This window comes from Chelon labrosus (genome assembly GCF_963514085.1).
Source record: "Chelon labrosus genome assembly, chromosome: 23".
In the NCBI taxonomy this organism is placed as follows: domain Eukaryota; kingdom Metazoa; phylum Chordata; class Actinopteri; order Mugiliformes; family Mugilidae; genus Chelon; species Chelon labrosus.
In genome coordinates, this window is record NC_140356.1 from 19,434,420 (window position 1) to 19,452,608 (window position 18,189).

Here is an 18,189-nt window from a genome sequence, read left to right on the forward strand (position 1 = left end):
AACAGTTGCCTAGCGGTGGCTTCTAGACACTGACGGTTGCCTAGCTGCAGTGTCCTCATGACTAGCGGCTGCTACTTGAGTGCCGAGCATTTTGTGTTGGCACCACTTCCCATGTCTTAACCACGAGCTCATGAGATCCATTTGAGCCCAGCACCATATCAAAGACACGGATTAATCCATTATTTATTGCTCCTCTTGTGTTTTCAGAAAGACTTAAAAAGAGATTCTTCAAACTACTGACATTCTGATAAATGATTCATGATCTTTCTTTGTCAGATCTCATGATTGAAATGGAGGATCACACCAGCGAACTGAGCGAAGGTCGGATCCCCTTCCTCGACTACAAAAACTACACGGACCGAACCTTCTTCCTGCCGTCCAAGGAAGGCGCCAATGACCCAATGATCACAGGAGAAATACATATCCCAGAAGCCCGCAGGGCCACCGTGGCTCAGGCTCTGAATCAGTTCTCCAACCTCCTGAACAGTAAAACCTTTCTCATCAATGTGAGTTTGAGGCTTTCAGTAGACTTTTGGGGCTCTTTTTCATTTTCTCATTATTTATGGATCTGTCTCTCAGACGGCCAGAGGTTCTGGCATTTGTTACAGAAAATGACATATTGCTGCATAAATCAGATCCCTGGTGACTCTGTTGACATTTCTTCTTCAGCTGTACACCAAAGCTTATACAGTACATAAGAAATATCAAACTATAATTGATTGTCATGAAACTGGAGGAAGTTTACTTGTGGAAAACTTATAAAACCACAACATGCAGGAAGGATTTAAAAAAAAAATATATATATATATAAAATGAGGCCGACAGTTGCCTACCATCTGCTTCTAGAGGCCAACAGTTGCCTGGCAGGAGCTTCGAAAGGCAAACTGTTGCAGAGTGGTGGCTTTTGGAGGCAAACAGTTGCCTTGAAGCGGTTTGTAGATGCCAACAGTTGCCTAGCAGCAGCTTCTAGTGTCCAACAGTTGCCTACTGTCAGCTTCTATACTCCAACAGTTGCTGCCAAGCAACAGTTGCTTGGCAGGAGCTTCTAAAGGCCAACTGTTGCCTTGAAGCAGTTTGTAGATGCCAACAGTTGCCTAGCAGCAGCTGCTTCTAGAGGCCAACAGTTGCCTCGCAGGAGCTTCTAGATGCCAACAGTTGCCTAGTAGCGGCTTCTAGAGGCCAACTGTTGCCTCGCAGGAGTTTCTAGAGGCCAACAGTTTCATACCGTCAGCTTCTGGAGGCTAATAGTTGCTTGGCAGCGGCATCTAGAGGCCAACAGTTGCCTAGTGAGAGCTTTCAAAGGTCAACAGTTGCCTCGTGGCAGCTTGTCGAGGCCAAGAGTTGCTTAACGTCGGCTGCTAGAGGCCAACAGTTGCCTAGCAGCAGCTTCTAGAGGCCAACAGTTGCCTAGCAGCAGCTTCTAGAGTCCAAATATTGAGACTAAAAATTGTAGGAAGTTTATTTGTTGAAAACCTACAAAACCCCTGCAAATTAAAACATGAATTCATGTGCATTTGAAATATTTACCAAGACCCAGTAAATGTAACTGACTGTAATGTACCAACCCTCTGCCTCCAGTTCATCCGGACGCTGGAGAGCCGTCCCGACTTCAACGCTCGGTCTCGGGGCTATTTCGCCTCCCTGCTGACGGTGGCGCTGCACGGCAAGCTGGAGTACTACACGGACATCATGAGGACGCTGCTGCTGGAGATGATGGACGAACACGTGCAGAGCAAAAACCCCAAACTCATGCTGAGGAGGTGAGACGAACTTGTTCCCAAATTCACAAAATAAACTTTGTAAAGAGGTGCTAGAAGAGCGAGTGTCTGGTGTTCAGGTGTAATGTTTTTACTCACCGTCTCTTCTGTGTGTCTCTAGGTCGGAGACTGTGGTGGAGAGGATGCTCTGTAATTGGATGTCCATCTGTCTCTATCAGTTCCTCAGGGTAACACAATCTTTCTGTTGTTCTGTATTTTCTTTTCCTTCGATTTGTTTTTACACCTCCCTTCCTCCTCCTCCTCCTCCTCCTCGTCCTTCGATCTGTTTCTCCAGTCTTTCTTCTTCTTTGTTCCTTCACTTAGAGCTGAGACTTTTCTCAGTCCTCCTATTGAAACCTGTACTTGAACCTGTATTCTGTTTGAGACAAATTGTTCTTTCTGGAAGTCTCATTTTGAAAATAAGAAGATTTTTAATTTCCAGAAATTAAAATAATAATTAGAATATAGTTAATAATAAATCCATCCTCTCTGAGCATGTCTGCTCCACATTTGAGGAGTTTCCAGGAGGGAAAGAAACATGGAGGTAGAAAAACAAGATGAACCAAGATGGAATCTATGTGGACAGAGACGATGGAGACGTGGAGACATCTTGGTCGTCTTCTAAGACTCTACAGGAGGACATGGAGGAGGACATGGAGGAGGACATGGAGGAGGAATATTGTTCTAATATTCCTTATCTGTGTTATCATTGCTTTCTCATCCTCCTTCTTCTTCTAATTCTTCTTTTCTTCCTTGTTCTCCTTGTTTTCCCTGTTCTTCTTCCTCCTCTCCTACTTTTTTCTCCTTCTCCCCGTCCTTCTTCTTCTTCTTCTTCTTCTTCTTCTTATCCTTCTTCTTCGCTTTCCCCCTTATCCCTCCTTCTACTCAGCTTCATCCTCCTTCTTCTTCCTCCCCTCCTCTTCTTCCTCTTCTTCTCCTTCCTCCTCCTCACTTTCATCCTCCTTCTACTTTTCCTCCTACTCTTCTTCTTCTTCCCCCTCCCCCTCCTTCTTCTTACTCATCTTCCTCCTCCTTCTTATTCTCCTTCCTCCTCCTCATTTTGTTCCTCCTTCGTCTTCCTCCTTTCCTCATTTTTTCTCCTTCTTCCCCCACCCTTCTTCTTATTCTTCTCTTTCCTCCTCCTTCCTAGCTTCTATTCCTCTTCTCCTCCTCCTTCCTCCTCCTCTTCCTCCTCCTCGTTCTTCTTCTTCTTCTTCCCCATCCTTCTTCTTCTATTTCATCCTCCTTCCTAGCTTCTACTCCTCCACTTCCTCCTCCTCTTTCTTCTTCTCCATCTTCTTCTTCTTCTCTTTCCTCCTCATCCCTCCTTCTACTATTCTTCCTCCTTTTCCTCCTTACTTCTCATCTTCTTCTTTTTCCTTCTTCCTCCTCCTGTTTGAAAAGATGAACCAAGCTGGACTCTTCTTCTTCTACTCTATTAATTCAGGACTGGACACATACATACCCCAGCTAAATATTTCCAGTAGATTTGATGCTGTTCTACATCAACAGAACAACTTCATCTCTGGTCAGACTGAAAGAAATATTGTTTTTTTTGTCTTGACTTGTCCTCGTTTCAGGACACGGCTGGAGAACCTCTATACAAACTGTTCAAGGCCTTGAAGCATCAGGTGGAGAAGGGTCCAGTGGACGCCAAGATGAAGAAGGCCAAGTACACTCTGAATGACACGGGGCTGCTGGGGGACGACGTGGAGTACTCCGTCCTGGTTGGTGCTCGTTGTATTATTAGTTATTAGCTCCACGCTGAATCTTTCATTTAAAGCCCTGAAGTTTGTCTTGATCAAAGCTTCCAAAGCTTCACTCTGGGAATTCCTCTCCTCTGAGCTTCTTCTGCTCACGTTAGCTTTTGCAATCCCTTGCAATACTGTTGCGTTACGTAATCCCATTTGCATCCCTCTGATCATTGGAGGAAGTCAGAGCTGGTGGCGGGGCAGTGATCCCTGAGCTGTGTCTGCTCAGGCATCGGTCTGAAACGCAGCATTTAGAAAGATAACCTGAGATCAGAGAGTAGATATATATATATAGCATCTGTATATGTGTAGCTCGGCCTTTGGAGAAATAAATGATCATCTCACGTCACGCCATCGTGAGGTGAAACTGTTTCCATGGACATTAAATAATCAGACGTGTATTTACGTCAAAGGAGGAGGAAGGAGAAGAAATAAGAGGATGAGAAGATGAGGAAGAAGAAGGAGAGAGGAGGAGGAGGAAGAAATAAGATGACAATAGGATGCAAGAACAATGAGTAGGGAAGAGGAGAAATGAGGAAGAAAAATGGGAGGAGGAGAAGAAATAAGACGAGAAGGAGGAAGGAGGTGGAGGTCGTGGAGAGGGAAGGAGAAAAAGAAGAGGAAGAACAGGGAGGAAAAAGAAGGAGGAAGAGGAGGAAAGAGAAGAAGAAATAAATAGATGGGGAGGAGGAAAAAGACCGAAGAGGAAGGAGAAAAAGAAGGAAGAACAAGGAGGAGGAAGAAAGAGAAGAAGAAACAAGGAGACGAGATAGAGGAAGAAGAAGAGGAAGAAAGAGGAGTAGCAGGAGTTGGAGGAAAAAGGAGAAGGAGAAATAAGACGAGAAGTAGGAAGGAGGAAGAGGAGGATGAGGAAAGAGAAGAAAAAATAAGCAGATGAGGGGGAAGGAGGAGGAAAAAGGAGAAGAAATAAAATGAGGAGGATAGGGAGGAAGAAGACCGAAGAGGAAGGAGAAAAAGAAGGAAGAAGAACAAGGAGGAGGAAATAAGAAATAAGTAGATGAGATGGAGGAAGAAAAAGAGGGAGAAAGAGGAGGAGAAGGAGTTGGAGGAAAAGGAGAAGGAGAAATAAGAAGATGAAGGAGGAGGAGGAGGAAGGAGAAAAGGAGGATGAGGAAAGAGAAGACAAAATAAGTAGATGAGATGGGGAATAAGAAGAGAGAGAAAGAAGAGTAGAAGGAATAGGAGGAAAGAGGAGAAGACGAAATAAGAAGAGGAGGAGGAAGAGAAGAAGGAGTAGAAGAAGAACGAGGAGGAAAAAAGGATGATAAAGTGGAGGAGGAGTATTAGAAGAAGGTTTTCCTCCATCTTTATCTCCAGTTCTTGAATTGTTTTGGGTCTTTGAAGAAATAAACGATCCACATCACGTCGTCATGTCTTCACGTCGTCTCTATAAATAGAACTTGTTAGCGGCGTCCTATTTTAAACTTGTGTCTGACTGCTGTGTTTGTGGTGTCAGACTCTGCAGGTGTTGGTGCACGGGGAGGGACCAGATGTGACGCCGGTGAAGGTGTTGAACTGTGACAGCATCTCCCAGGTGAGTTTCCCTCCTCTGAGATCGTGTTTGACGGATAGTTTACGTTCTACCTGTCTGTTCTAAGAAGTCTTAGGGCTCTAGATACTCTCTCTCTCTCTCTCTGATAAATGCAGCTGATAAATGTGGACCAGATGTAATGTCAGTAATTGTCTGCTCTCCAGGTGAAGGAGAAGATCATCGATCAGGTCTACAGGAACCTGCCGTACTCTCAAAGACCCAAGGTGGAGAACGTTGCGCTGGGTAAGACAATAAAAAAGTGAAGCCAAAGCAAGTAGAGCCCCCCCTTGTGGCTGGCTGCAGTATAGGTCATAAGCTCCACCCCCTCCATGTTAGTGGGCGGGACTTGGGCCAAAATAAAACACTAAAATGCACGTCAAATAAACTTTTATCAAAGATGGTTTCCATCATTTTAGGTCGTTAATATAATGTTGATGAGTGTTTAAGTGTCAAGTTTCGTTTTAGTTTCTTATTTGACGCTATAGAAACAGGATGTGACATAATGGCGGCCACCAGTTGCCATGCCAACCGCCCAGGAAACTGTGTGACTGCACCCTTGGACCGTACTGGCTCCAAAGTCGCAAGGTGGTGCCGCCCGTATCCCCGGGAAAGTGGCATCAGTTTGGTCAATGACAGGAAGTGGAGACGTTTTGTCCATATTTATATACAGTCTATGGCATCACACACTAAAACATTTTACATTTATTCCAGACTATTATACAAAAATCTAAAATATGTTAGTGCTGGAATGATGCAGTGTTGGTTCATCTCATTTAAACCAAACTATTCTACTTTGGTCTCATCTGTCCACTAAACATTGTCCCAATAGTCTTCTGTCTTGTCCACATGATGTTTAGAAATGTTCTTCTTGGAGAGCAGTGTCTTTGTCCATCACACCATGGTTGTTCAGTGGATTCATCAACATTAACATTAGCCAATGAGAGAGAGGCCTTTAGCTGCTTAGAAGTTCCCCTGGGTTCCTTTGGGACCTCTCAGACTATTATGGAGTGATCTTTGTTGGTGGACCACTCCTGTGGAGGGGAACAGTCTTCTTCAATCTGTCTGACTGTGGATTATTTGTGGGTTCCAAACTCTTTAGAGATGGTTCTGGAACCTTTTCCAGCCTGATGAGCAACAACAACTCTTTCTCTGAGCTCCTCAGAAAGCTCCTTTGTCCACAAACATGTGTTGTGAAGATCAGACTGAGACAAATCCCTGATTTATTTCAACTAAACCAGGAACTGAACCACACCTGAGTCTCATTACATTGATGGAAACACTTCTGAACACATGGATTTAATCCTAGAGGAGCACCTCTCTGATATGTAATATTGGCTCATTTGTGTAATATTTTTGTTTGGTTGTGTTCTCTTTGTCTACTTTAAGGACTGGTGTGTAAATGATGTGAAAATCTGCTGAAGTTCAGTCATTTTTATAGACTTTAAAGAGACACCGTACACGTATATATTCTACATTTAACCGTACTTTAAATTACTTGGCCAGCGATCCGGTGACATTTCACGTGACATTTTAACAAAATCGTGAATCAGAGGAAAAATAAAATCCAACTAATGCAACTCTATAATGAAATAATGAAACCGAGTCGTCATTCGTGACCGATTTCAGGGTCGACCTGAAAAACCTTGAGGCATCAGTAGAGAGAGAGCTGTTCTACTCGGCTAGTGGATGACGTCTAACAGAATACGTGATTCATGCTCTTCTGTGTTTATTTATTTATATTCTGCTAAATAAACGTCGTCCTCTCTGCGTGTCCACAGAGTGGCGTCCTGGCTCCACGGGTCAGATCCTGTCCGACCTCGACCTCACGTCCCAGAAGGAAGGACGCTGGAAGAGGCTCAACACGCTGGCTCATTACAACGTGAGTATAATTTACAGCCCGCTTTGTGTTTCTACCTCCTCTGCAGACTCTGTTTAGTCTCCTGGACATAATAAAACTATTTATTATGCCTTTATTATACTCTCACTGGCCAGACATGAGGTCACCTGTGTCTTTCCTGAAGCCTTGAAGCTCAGTGTGGCGCCTCTGGCCGTCGCCATCTTGGCAACGCCTGACTCCACCTACCTCCTAGCTTATTAAAAAATGGCCAAACATGTGGAGCTGAGGCTAAAGACACCTAGCAACCTGTGAAGACACCCACCTGCCACCATAGACAGTATAAAGATGGACAGCGGAACTGCTCCTCTAAAGTGAAGCCAAAGCAAGTAGAGCTCCCCCTGGTGGCTGGGTGCAGTATAGGTCATAAGCTCCACCCCCTCTATGTTAGTGGGCGGGACTTGGGCCGAACTAAAACACTAAAATACACGTCAAATACATTTTTTTGCAAGGAAGTGACGACACATTGTCCATATTTATATACAGTCTATGCCTGTTACTCAAAGAAGCTACGCCCCTTAATTATGCAAAAACATGAGTGAGTCTGGAGGAAGTGTGGGCGGGGCATTGATACCGACCAAACTTCCTAACATGGCTCCATGTGGCTCCACTCCTGGACCGTACAGATCCGGAATACTCGGGAAACATTGTCCATATTTATATACAGTCTATGCCTGTAACTCAAAGAAGCCACGCCCCTTAGTTATGCAAAAACTTTAAGCCATGACATCATTTAAACAGGTGGACTCTATAAAATAAATTCTCCCTGTACCGTTGCCATGAACAGATAAACTAGCAGGATGGTTTTTTCCTGTTTTAGTCTTTTTAGCTCCGTTGTGCATATCAACAAGCTGCTGGATGGCGCCCATGTTTGTTTTGGTTCAAGAATCCGTGACAGCTGGCGTTCTCGCTGGATTTGTCTCCTGCAGCCCGGTGATTTCCTTGCGTGTTGTATTTACCCAGATGAAACAGCCTCTGTGTGGTTTGTCCAGCCTTCAGCTAAATCTCCATGTTTGTCGCTGGCTTATGTCAGAGCAGCAAGTCACTCTGCAGGTGTTTGAATCGTCACTTTCTGCAACCGAAAACTGAAGAGCAGGGAAATGTCGAGCCTCTGAAGGCTTCATACTGCAGGAAAACAGACGGCAACTAAAACTCACGTCCTGTTCAGACTCCCCTCTGGGATTTAAGGAAAATAACTTATTGAGAAAGCTCCTGGCTGCTTCATTATAACTGCGTTTCTTGAATTTCTTGTCTTGCAGGTTCGGGACAACGCCACGTTGGTTCTGTCGAGGGTTCTGCACACACAGTCATTCCACCAGCACCAGGACAGCCATGAAGAGAGTATGTACCCACACTAACGCACACTGAGACACATGCAGGGAATTAAAGCGTTAAAACACCTTTAAGATATTATCCAAAAAGAATTTTAGACAAAGTTTTATAACAAAGCTGGACTGTGACAAACAGTGGTCTAGATTTTGGCCGAATCTGAACACAACAAACAAGCAATCTTTAAATTTCACAGTCAACGTGTCAATATTGCCTCCAACCAAAAAAAAAACAAAAAAAAACAACAAATGCAATTTATTGTTATTATTTTATTTACCTTTTGTGGTCTATTTGAGCCTGGTGCCCTCAATTTCATTCATGGCCCTTTGCCACCATCTAGTGGGCTAATGGTGGTACTGCAGATAACAAGAACAATGCGGCCACCTTGCACTGAACGTTTGCTTTACACTGGTATCTAATACGCCTTTGCAACTAATTTCCATGAGGAGTCATGTGCAGCCATATGGAGGAGATATCAATATTTATATGGATTCTATAACGTGCACAATGGTAGAATTTCATGATGTGCAGGCTAAACTAAATGGTTGAATTGGGTGTATATTGCCTCCTTTGTTGCCAGGTTTCCTTTCAAGGGGTAAAAACCCAATCTGGCACATTTTGGGTTTTTTGGTTTTACCCAAATGTCCAAATAGAGAATCCACCTGGTGCTGTTTTTACTAAAACAACACAAGAATAAGTGTGTTTTTGTGGTATTACTATAAACTCTTGGTCTGGTTCTAGTCAAGGCGTTGCTGAATGAGCTCACTGGCATCTCTGTGCATGATATTCTTGGTTTGTTGTAACGTTGGACTGAATCTAGACCGAATTACAGATGATAAAACCAACCATCGTCCGTAAATGTGCCTTAGTGTCTGAATAAAGCTGTAAAAGCCTCCAGATAATCAGCCTCTCTCTCTCTCTCTGTGCAGAAAACGCCCTGCTGGAGGACGATAACACTTTCCACCTGGTGAGACCGGCAGACGAGATCGACGAGGTGAAGTCAAAGAGAGGCAGCATGAAGGATAAGGCGATGACCAAAGCCATCACGGAGATCTACCTGACCCGGCTGCTATCTGTCAAGGTACAGTTCAACATCAGCCAGAGATAAGACAGTAAAGCTCTGAGTCTGGAAAGCCTTGTAATGCCTTGAGTAATATAGAGAAGTTAAAATACAGAACTTTAAGATGTAACTATTATTATTGGATTTCAAACACTGTACATATATGTGTTTTTGTATGTTTAAAATGCTGCCTTTCTTAAGATTTTAAATGTTTCGGGGAAAAAATACTAAATTTATTATTGTCTATGGAGATGGATGAAACTTTTGAAGCTCAGCGCGTTGTTTACGGTCGTCGCCATCTTGGCAGCGCCTACAAAATACTACTGATTCCAGCTGCAGGAGGCTGTGTGTCCCACCATATACGTTATAAGTTTTCGTGTGTTTTGCGTGTTTCAGGGCACGTTGCAACAGTTCGTGGACGATTTCTTCCGCAGCGTCCTGTGCTCGGGTTCCACCGTCCCTCCCGCCGTCAAGTACTTCTTCGACTTCCTGGACGAACAGGGACTGAGACACGACAACGTGGACGAGGAGACGCTGCACATCTGGAAGACCAACAGGTACGCGGAAATGTAAACGCTCTAGGGGTGGAGCGACTTGGGATTTTTGACTTCGGAGTTGACTAACGTGGTGAAAGTCGACGTTGACTAGTCGACGACGTCAGACAATAAGCTACGGAGGTTTTTTCTGCAAGGTAACTGAAGCTTGAACTCGGGCTACTGTCGACCGTAGACCACGTCAACACCGTCGGGACGCTCTACAACCACAGCAACAATGTCAACTAATAGAACACAACACTGAACATAAACACATGAGCTTATCAGTACTGTGCACTTCACATTTTTCAGACGTTACGCTGTCGGATAAATGTTTAAAAAGCGCAGGGAGAAAGTGAAAAGTTTAGCGGTTTAGCTCTTAGTGTGGACGGTGAGTTTAAGAGTTTTTAAAGATCAGCTGACACAACACTTCCCTTCCCTGCCTCCTCCAACCTTTCATCTCCTCCTCATCTCTTCCTCCACAGACCATAACCCTCGTCAATAATTCACAACCACCGATGAATATTTCATTGTCCGACTTGTTCGTATGTGTGTGTGAGAGTCCGTGATGATTGACAGGCTTAGCTCACGGCTGCTTTCAGAGCAGAGAAGTTAAGAGTCATCTCTACATCTCTGTCTCTTCTTCTTCTTTTTTTTTGCTCCGTCATCACTTATCTGCCCTGATAACAGCCGGCCAATTAAATCAGGCTTTCATGTGGCCGCCGGGCGCCTGGTTTAGAACTGACGAGGACTTAATTACGCTCTGGTTTAGATTATGAGATCTAAGACACACACACAGCTTGTGAAGCAGCGTAATTATTCCTCTTAAGCAGGTTTTTCTTTTTTTTTCTTTAATTTGCAGGTTGTGTCTCCAGCTGAGATTTAGAGAAGCTTTGAAGAGACACCGGTGGATTTTGATTGAGTTAAAAGACAGAATGATCTGTGTGAGGCTGTTTGAGTGACGTCAAGTGGAGATTTAGTCTCTTATTTAGTTAACTGGAGACACGATCACTCACTTAGAGACGTTTACTGCAGCTGAAGTTCTTATCGGTTCATTTTAGACAGCTGACGAGACGAGAATAATTATTTTAAGACGTGATGACGTGAATCTGAGAGGTACGACTTCAAGAAATGAGAAACAATCACAAATTTAAGACGCTTAACGTCCAAACTATGATTAAAATGACCTGGACAAGACAAAGTTGAGACTTTTGGGCGTGCACCACGTCCAGAGGTTCATGCTTTTCTAATCCATGTATTCATACGCGATATTTAAAGTCGGGACGTCCAGATAGATTTGTTTTTGCCCCCTGATCCAATCCCAGTCTTTTAATATTGAGCTCAGATCCGATCTTAAACGTCCTGGAGTTGGTCTCCTGTAGCTTCCTAAAGTCTGTCCTTGTCTTCCTTGTCTTCTCCTTGACGCTGTCTCCAGGAAACTTTTCTCTTCTTTTAAACGTTCAGTGTCACGTGGTTCTTCTTCTTCTTTGATTTTTGGCAGCTTTGACACTAGCCTGAAATTCTGACGCTACAGGGACGTGGTTCTGGTTTATGTCAGACCTAATAATAACTACAAAAGATCAGGATTGGCTGAAGCCTGATACAGATCGGGACATCTCTGCTCTTAAACTTCTCATTTCCTTCCTACATTAACCTGTTTGTCACCCAGGTCAGGGTATATGCCAAGAAAACGTTTCTCCACTCATCCAAGTAGCTTCTTCGCTTCCTGAACTGATGGAGCTACTTGGATTATCTCTGATAAGATCCAGAAACCCGAACAGAGCTCCACAAACGATGGAGCCGTGGATGCTCTCAGGAAGGGGTTTAGGAAACGAGTCTCTTAAGCTCAAGAGTTTTGGCCTAAATCCGAAATAGTAGAAGTAAAGTCGGCGCTGTTGATTTTCTCATCTCTCTTGTGTGTCCTCAGTTTGCCTCTGAGGTTTTGGGTGAACATCCTGAGAAACCCTCACTTCGTCTTCGACGTCCACGTGACGGAGGTGGTGGACGCTTCGCTGCACGTCATCGGCCAGACCTTCATAGACGCCTGCACCAAGACGGAGCACAAGCTCAGCAGGGTCAGTTCACGCCGCGCTAAGACGCCATAGTTACCTGCCGCTCTTCTTGAACTTTCACAGAAGAGTAATCAGGAGCTAAGATATCAGGCTGCACACGAACCAGAGATGTTAACAGTTTATGCAGAGCGCCGTAGAAGAGATACTGCACATGTCCTTCAGCGTCTAATCTGTTGCTGCTGCACCAATCACCAAATAAATCCTGAACTGTTTGAACATCACAGGCTGCTGATAACTGACAGAGCAGAAACATCCAAGAGAGGATTTTCTCTGTGACACATCTTCCTTTTGGGAATTATTCTGATTTATTTATTTATTTATTTATTTATTGTCTCTCTCTCTCTCTCTCTCTGACTGCAGGAGTCTCCCAGCAACAAGCTTCTTTATGCAAAAGAGATTTCCACGTACAAGAAGATGGTTGATGAGTGAGTCTCTAACAGATCTTCTAAGTTCACAGCAGGAGAAATTATATGAAGCATGTGGAACAAACTGAGCGTGTGCAGATCATCTTAAAGATGGTGTTTTATTGTGTGTTTTCTACAGTTACTACAAAGGCATCAGACAAATGGTTCCAGTCAGTGACCAGGACATGAACACACACCTCGCTGAGGTGTCCAGGGTAAGAACCACCATCTGAGAGGATGGATGGATGGATAATAGGTGGATGGATAGATGGGTGGATGGATGGATGGATAATAGGTGGATGGATAGATGGATGGATAATGGATGGATGGATGGTGGATGGATGGATAATGGATGGTAGATGGATGGATGATAGATGGATGGATAATAGGTGGATGGAAGGATGGAAGGATGGATGGATGGATGGATAATAGGTGGATGGATGGATGATAGATAATGGATGGATGGATAGATGGATGGATGGATGGATAGATTGATGGATGTATAGTTTTCTGGAGGATTTAAACTTCTCCGTCTCTCTCACAACAGCAACACACGGACACGCTGAACACCCAGGTGGCCTTACATCAACTCTACCAATACGCCAGCAAGTACTACGACGTGGTGAGACATGTCTTCAGCTTCAGAGTCCTCACATTTGTCCCTCTGTTGGTGGTGATGAGATTTAACCAACGTGAAAATACTGGAAGATCTGTGTCCAGTGACTTGAAGGATATTTCTGGTTTATCACAGTTGGGTCTCGATGAGGTCTCCTATACGCATGAATGCTTCATGGAGTTAAGATAAGACGAGATACAATACAACACGACAAGATAATACGAGATAAAATAAGATACTATATGATATGATATGAAATACAGGATAAGACAAGATAAAACAAGATAGAAGAAGATAAGACAAGATGCAATACGATACAAGATATGACAAGATAAAATACAACACGACAAGATGAAAGAAGATAAGACGAGATATTATATTACAAGATAAAACAAGATACTATATGATATGATATGAAATGACAGGATAAGATAAAACAAGATAGAAGATAAAACAAGATAAGATGAGGTAAGACAAGATAAAAGAAGATACAATACAACACGCCAAGATAATACAAGATAAAACATGATAAGATGAGATGTGAAATGACAGGATAAAACAAGATACAATACGATATGATATGAAATGACAAGATAAGATAAAACAAGATAGAAGAAGATAAGACAAGATACAAGATAGGACAACATAGAAGAAGATACAATACAACACACCAAGATAAGACGAGATAAAACAAGATAAAACAAGATAGAAGATAAGATATGATACTACATGATACTATTTGATACGATACGATATGAAATGACAAGATATGACAATATAAGACGAGATTAAACAAGGTAAGACAAGACACGATACAAGATAAGACATGATTCGCTAAGATACTGTATGAAAGAATAAGACTTGATAAAACATGACACAACTTCATCAATCCCCAAGAGGACGTTTACAGACTCAGGGCAAGACAATATATAACAAACAGAAATACAGGTGTTTGATGGATTGTTGGATAAAAAGTGCAGAGACAGATCCTGCAGCAGCCACTAGATGGCAGCACAAGCCTGATGTTCAGCCCTCTTGTACTTAGGATCTCAACAGGTCAACAGCTTTTGGCATAAAAATAATGTTTTTAAACTAAATGTTTGTGTTCTCCTTCAGATCATCCAGTCACTGGACGAGGACCCAGCAGCCCAGAACAAACAGCTCACCCTCCGCCTCCAACAGGTCGCCGCCGCCCTGGAGAACAAGGTCACCGACCTCTGACCTCTGACCCCTCGGGGGGGATCAGGTGGGAGGAGCTGTTAATACACGGGATGTTGTTTTCCATTGGAGGACTCAAAGTAGGACGAGCTCATGGACTCTACTGGATGTTTAATCATGTGAGGACTGAAGTAAGAAGGGGGTTGGTGGAGATACAGGAAGGACTGAAGGACGATGGGACGTGAGGAGGGCTGAGGGACGGGGGAAATTGGACAAATGAAGAACGAAAACGTCCCCAGAAGGTTGGAAAGCGCATTTCCACCTGGCCTCCCAAAACCAAATACCAAGGCAGGGGGCTGCAGATGGGAGCTCTGTGAAATCAAAATTATTTTTTTAACGGTAGCTTAGGACAGCTCAGTTTGTGTACTCTCTTTGATTCTTTGTTCGGCTTCTCTGCACTGCAAAATGTTTTTGATTCTTATCGCGGAAGGGCGAGAATGTGAGTGAAAGGTTTAGTGGTTTTTGATTATTTGAAGAAAATAAGTCGAGGTGATCGGTCGTTGCCAGATATTTTCTTTTTGGTACTCTCTGTTTTTGACCACTTTGTGAAGTCGATGAACTTAAAGAAAAATAATCAACCAATGAAAACCCACTACGGTACACACCACTGGCCGATCACGGGTCTCGACGGCAACAGAACTAGGGATAGAAAAATTCAGGGTACGATAAGTTAAGCCCAAACAAATCTATATTTTTTTCTTTTTATCTTGGTTTCAGTATCAGATTAGCTGCAGTACGTGTTTCTATGCTGATGATACCTAGTTTTATTTTCTCTTTAAGTGCAGGTTTTAAGCAGAAGCTTTGCATTTCCATATCCGACGTGACATTTATCTTTTTTACTGGACTGATACAGTGCCACTTTTTACTTTTGTAAAGTGTGTGTGAACTCAGTAGTCGTCGCCGTTGTCGCCGCTCCGTCGCTAAGGACTAGCTTCGTCTTTAAAAAAATCACCACTGCCTAATCGTGCGATCTAAACAGCCAAACAGTTTGATTTTTTGAGCGTGATTTGTTTTTTGTTTTTTTTATTTTATAGTCTGTAAAATTTTATTTCTTTTGCAATACTCCCAGACGCATTCAGTATAACGCTGCATTCGTTGTCTATTTTCCTCCTAAGAGACAACTTTCTGGCTTAAACGTCTTCTGAAGACAGTGTCGCTCCACAAAGGCTTCAAATAAATCTAAAAATTAAGGCAGTAAGAGTGTTGAAATGTATTAAATACGTTCACTAAGGCTCGATTTCTATCGTTCATTGATAGATGGATAAAATAATGAGCATACGTACGGTTTCATTTCAGTTTATTTCACCAGAGAATACATTTAAAACAGCGAAAAAATAAAAAAAATAATAAAAAAAAACTCTGAATGTCTCCTACTAACTGATTGTCCTCCTCCTTTTTGTATGGAAGATTTAAAAATACAACAAAGAAATAAAAATAAAAACGCTGTATCCGTTAAATGTGTCGTGATTGAAATGAAAAAGCTGTGATTGAATTTTTTTTTTAAAAAACAAAAAGGTTTTATTTATGGTCTTGGTTTATTAAAGAATCCAGTGGTGAGTGGGCTTTCTACATCTGGCGGTTTAATTTATTTATCTCTGTTTTTATTTTATTTTTACATTTTAAATCTTCCATATGATTCGACATAGAAAGACATGACGGACAAGTGTTTCAGTCTTGACAATGGTTTAGAACTTCATAAATAAGATTAGTGGAGTAGTGTTTTTTTTTTTTTTATGCTTAAACTGCTTCCGTCTAATGATAATTCATGAATTATTTGTAATTAAAAAGCCAAAAGAAGGAAATTAAAGGATTTGTTTCCATCAACTTTGAGTGAATTGTGGACCAAATTATTTAAGGTCAAAGCTAAATGCGTAGTTTGCAGGATTGGAAGTGAAAATTGTCGCAAATCTTCAAAAAGCAAACCTTTAAATCTCTTTATGTTTCTGGCTCAGTTTCCATAGGATGCCTCCAGATGCAAAGACTGAAATAAATAATCTTTAGGCAGCACTGCACATCATGTCTCTGGTGTAAAGTGTGACATCTGCTCAGTATTTTTCCTCCTTTGCTCAACACTTGCTCAACTTCTGCCTTCATTTCGTCACCTAAGTAGTGCCTTAAAGAGTAGAAGAAAAAGTCGATTTGGAAGGGAAAGCCAAAAAAACGAAACAAATAAATAAAACATATGCGTGCACGTTGGTGATTTTCACTCAAAGATGCTTTTAAAGCTCAAACAGAACCATCGTTCAGTCACTGTTATTAGTTTTTCTGCTATTTATCTTCCAAAATGACCTGGGTTAATTTTGAAACCATTTATAAGTTTTAAAACAAGATGTAATGTTTAGATATTGGCCCCAGCGCTAAAGAACAGCTAGCTCAATCTGTGTGTTTTTCTATATATATAAAAATAAATCTATTTGGGGGAAAAATAAAAATATCGTTCGTGAGTTGAAGAAAAGATTCTGAATGAATGTTCCGGTACCGATGCTTTTACCGGCGTCGCGGTCTGTGTTTCTACCGTTGTTTGTACAAATGCGACTCTCCTCGTTGTCTATTCTTGTAACTTGTCGCTGTAGGAAACAAACGCTCTGCTGGGTTGACTGGACTCTCACCAGGAAACACAACTCTGGTCTAAAGGCTGGACCCAAAGCCCAAGTCGGTGACTCTTCTGAGGAAGTGGAGAAGTGGGCGGCAAATCCAGATCATGTCCAAATATCCAATAAAGAGATGTTTATACAAATTAAAGGTCATCTTGTGTTTTGTTTTTGTTGTTATTATTGTTATTCTCTCACAATGGATAGGATTTAATCCGAAGTATGTTGAATGTGAGCTAGGAAGCTAGGAAGAGCTACTATTAGCTGGGAGTCTAGGAAGAGCTAATATTAGCTAGGAGGCTAGGAAGCTAGGAAGAACTACTATTAGCTGAGAGGTTAGGATGCTAGGAAGAGCCACCATTAGCTGTTAGGGTAGAAAACTAGGAAGCGCTACTATTAGCTGGGAGGCTAGTAGGCTAAAAGGAGCTACTATTAACTGGGAGGATAAAAAACTACAAAGAGCTACTATTAGCTAGGAGGCTAGGAAGCTAGGAAGAGCTACTAAGGGCTACTATTCCTAGCTTCCTAGCCTCCCAGTTAATAGAATAGCTGGGAGGCTAGGAAGCTAAGAGGAGCTACTATTAACTGGGAGGCTAAAAAACTACAAAGAACTATTATTAGCTGGGAGGCTAAGAAGTTAGGAGGGGCTACTATTAGCTGGGACAAACAACAGATAATGTAAAGTGTAATTTATTGTTTTATTTCTCACGTTTGCCCATAGATGGAATTGTGAACCAGATTTCATGTTGTAATTCCACATAGCGCCACAAGATGGCGCCTCCTTTTGTTTGGTGGCGTATCCAAAGGTTAAAGTTCACTCTGTCCCGCCATTACAGTCTCCCCAGTCCTAGTGGCGTTGGTTGTACCGACTGTATTCTACGGCTCAGATCTGTGGTAAGTTTCTCCGATTCATTTTATTAATTCATTTTAACATCTCAGCAGCCTCTGGGTGGGATTTAATGACTGAGTTGTCCACGATACACATCAGTAAGTTATTAAGAGCCTCTTAAGAAGAGGCTAACGTGATCAAGCTAACAGCTAGCTAGCTTAACCGACATTAGCCTAGCATTTAGTCAGAAGAGACAATGTCGGCAACAGGTAAAGTGGCATAAACGGGTTAGTTTGGTATTAATTCATTATTGTAACTAGTTTATTTTGTGCTGATTACACAAAATTAAGTGTTTTTGTAACTAGCCTTAGCTACTACAGGCTATGTAGTGTGTGTGTAGCTAGCTAAACTGAATTTGGTATTGTGTCTCTGAGAGAGGAGGCAGGAGCACACAGGTGGATTATATCCTGTGGAGAAGGTGTAATCTGAAGGAGAGAGAGTAGCTAGGTGGTGGTGTGTGGGATCACAGAGAGAGCAAAGGCAGAGCAGATGACTAAGTGGTGGAAGATGAAAAAGGAAGTGT

The 18,189-nt window shown here is 42.4% G+C and overlaps 1 protein-coding gene across 4 annotated transcripts in view; it reads left to right on the forward strand.

Annotated features, from left to right (window-relative positions):
• The window catches only part of LOC311508641 (plexin-B2-like), a 175,998-nt gene extending 159,082 nt beyond the window's left edge, over window positions 1–16,916 (forward strand). For all 4 annotated transcript variants that reach the window (XM_084573508.1, XM_084573510.1, XM_084573509.1 and 1 more), the window contains 15 exons: window positions 277–506; window positions 1,579–1,760; window positions 1,879–1,945; window positions 3,338–3,484; window positions 4,986–5,063; window positions 5,225–5,303; window positions 6,839–6,939; window positions 8,214–8,295; window positions 9,213–9,364; window positions 9,740–9,900; window positions 11,804–11,951; window positions 12,309–12,373; window positions 12,492–12,567; window positions 12,900–12,974; window positions 14,085–16,916. In XM_084573508.1, coding sequence (XP_084429634.1) covers window positions 277–506; window positions 1,579–1,760; window positions 1,879–1,945; window positions 3,338–3,484; window positions 4,986–5,063; window positions 5,225–5,303; window positions 6,839–6,939; window positions 8,214–8,295; window positions 9,213–9,364; window positions 9,740–9,900; window positions 11,804–11,951; window positions 12,309–12,373; window positions 12,492–12,567; window positions 12,900–12,974; window positions 14,085–14,189 — 1,748 coding nt within the window. In that variant the 3' untranslated portion in view covers window positions 14,190–16,916. The remainder of the gene's footprint in view (window positions 1–276; window positions 507–1,578; window positions 1,761–1,878; window positions 1,946–3,337; window positions 3,485–4,985; window positions 5,064–5,224; window positions 5,304–6,838; window positions 6,940–8,213; window positions 8,296–9,212; window positions 9,365–9,739; window positions 9,901–11,803; window positions 11,952–12,308; window positions 12,374–12,491; window positions 12,568–12,899; window positions 12,975–14,084) is intronic.
• The last annotated feature ends 1,273 nt before the right edge of the window (window positions 16,917–18,189 follow it).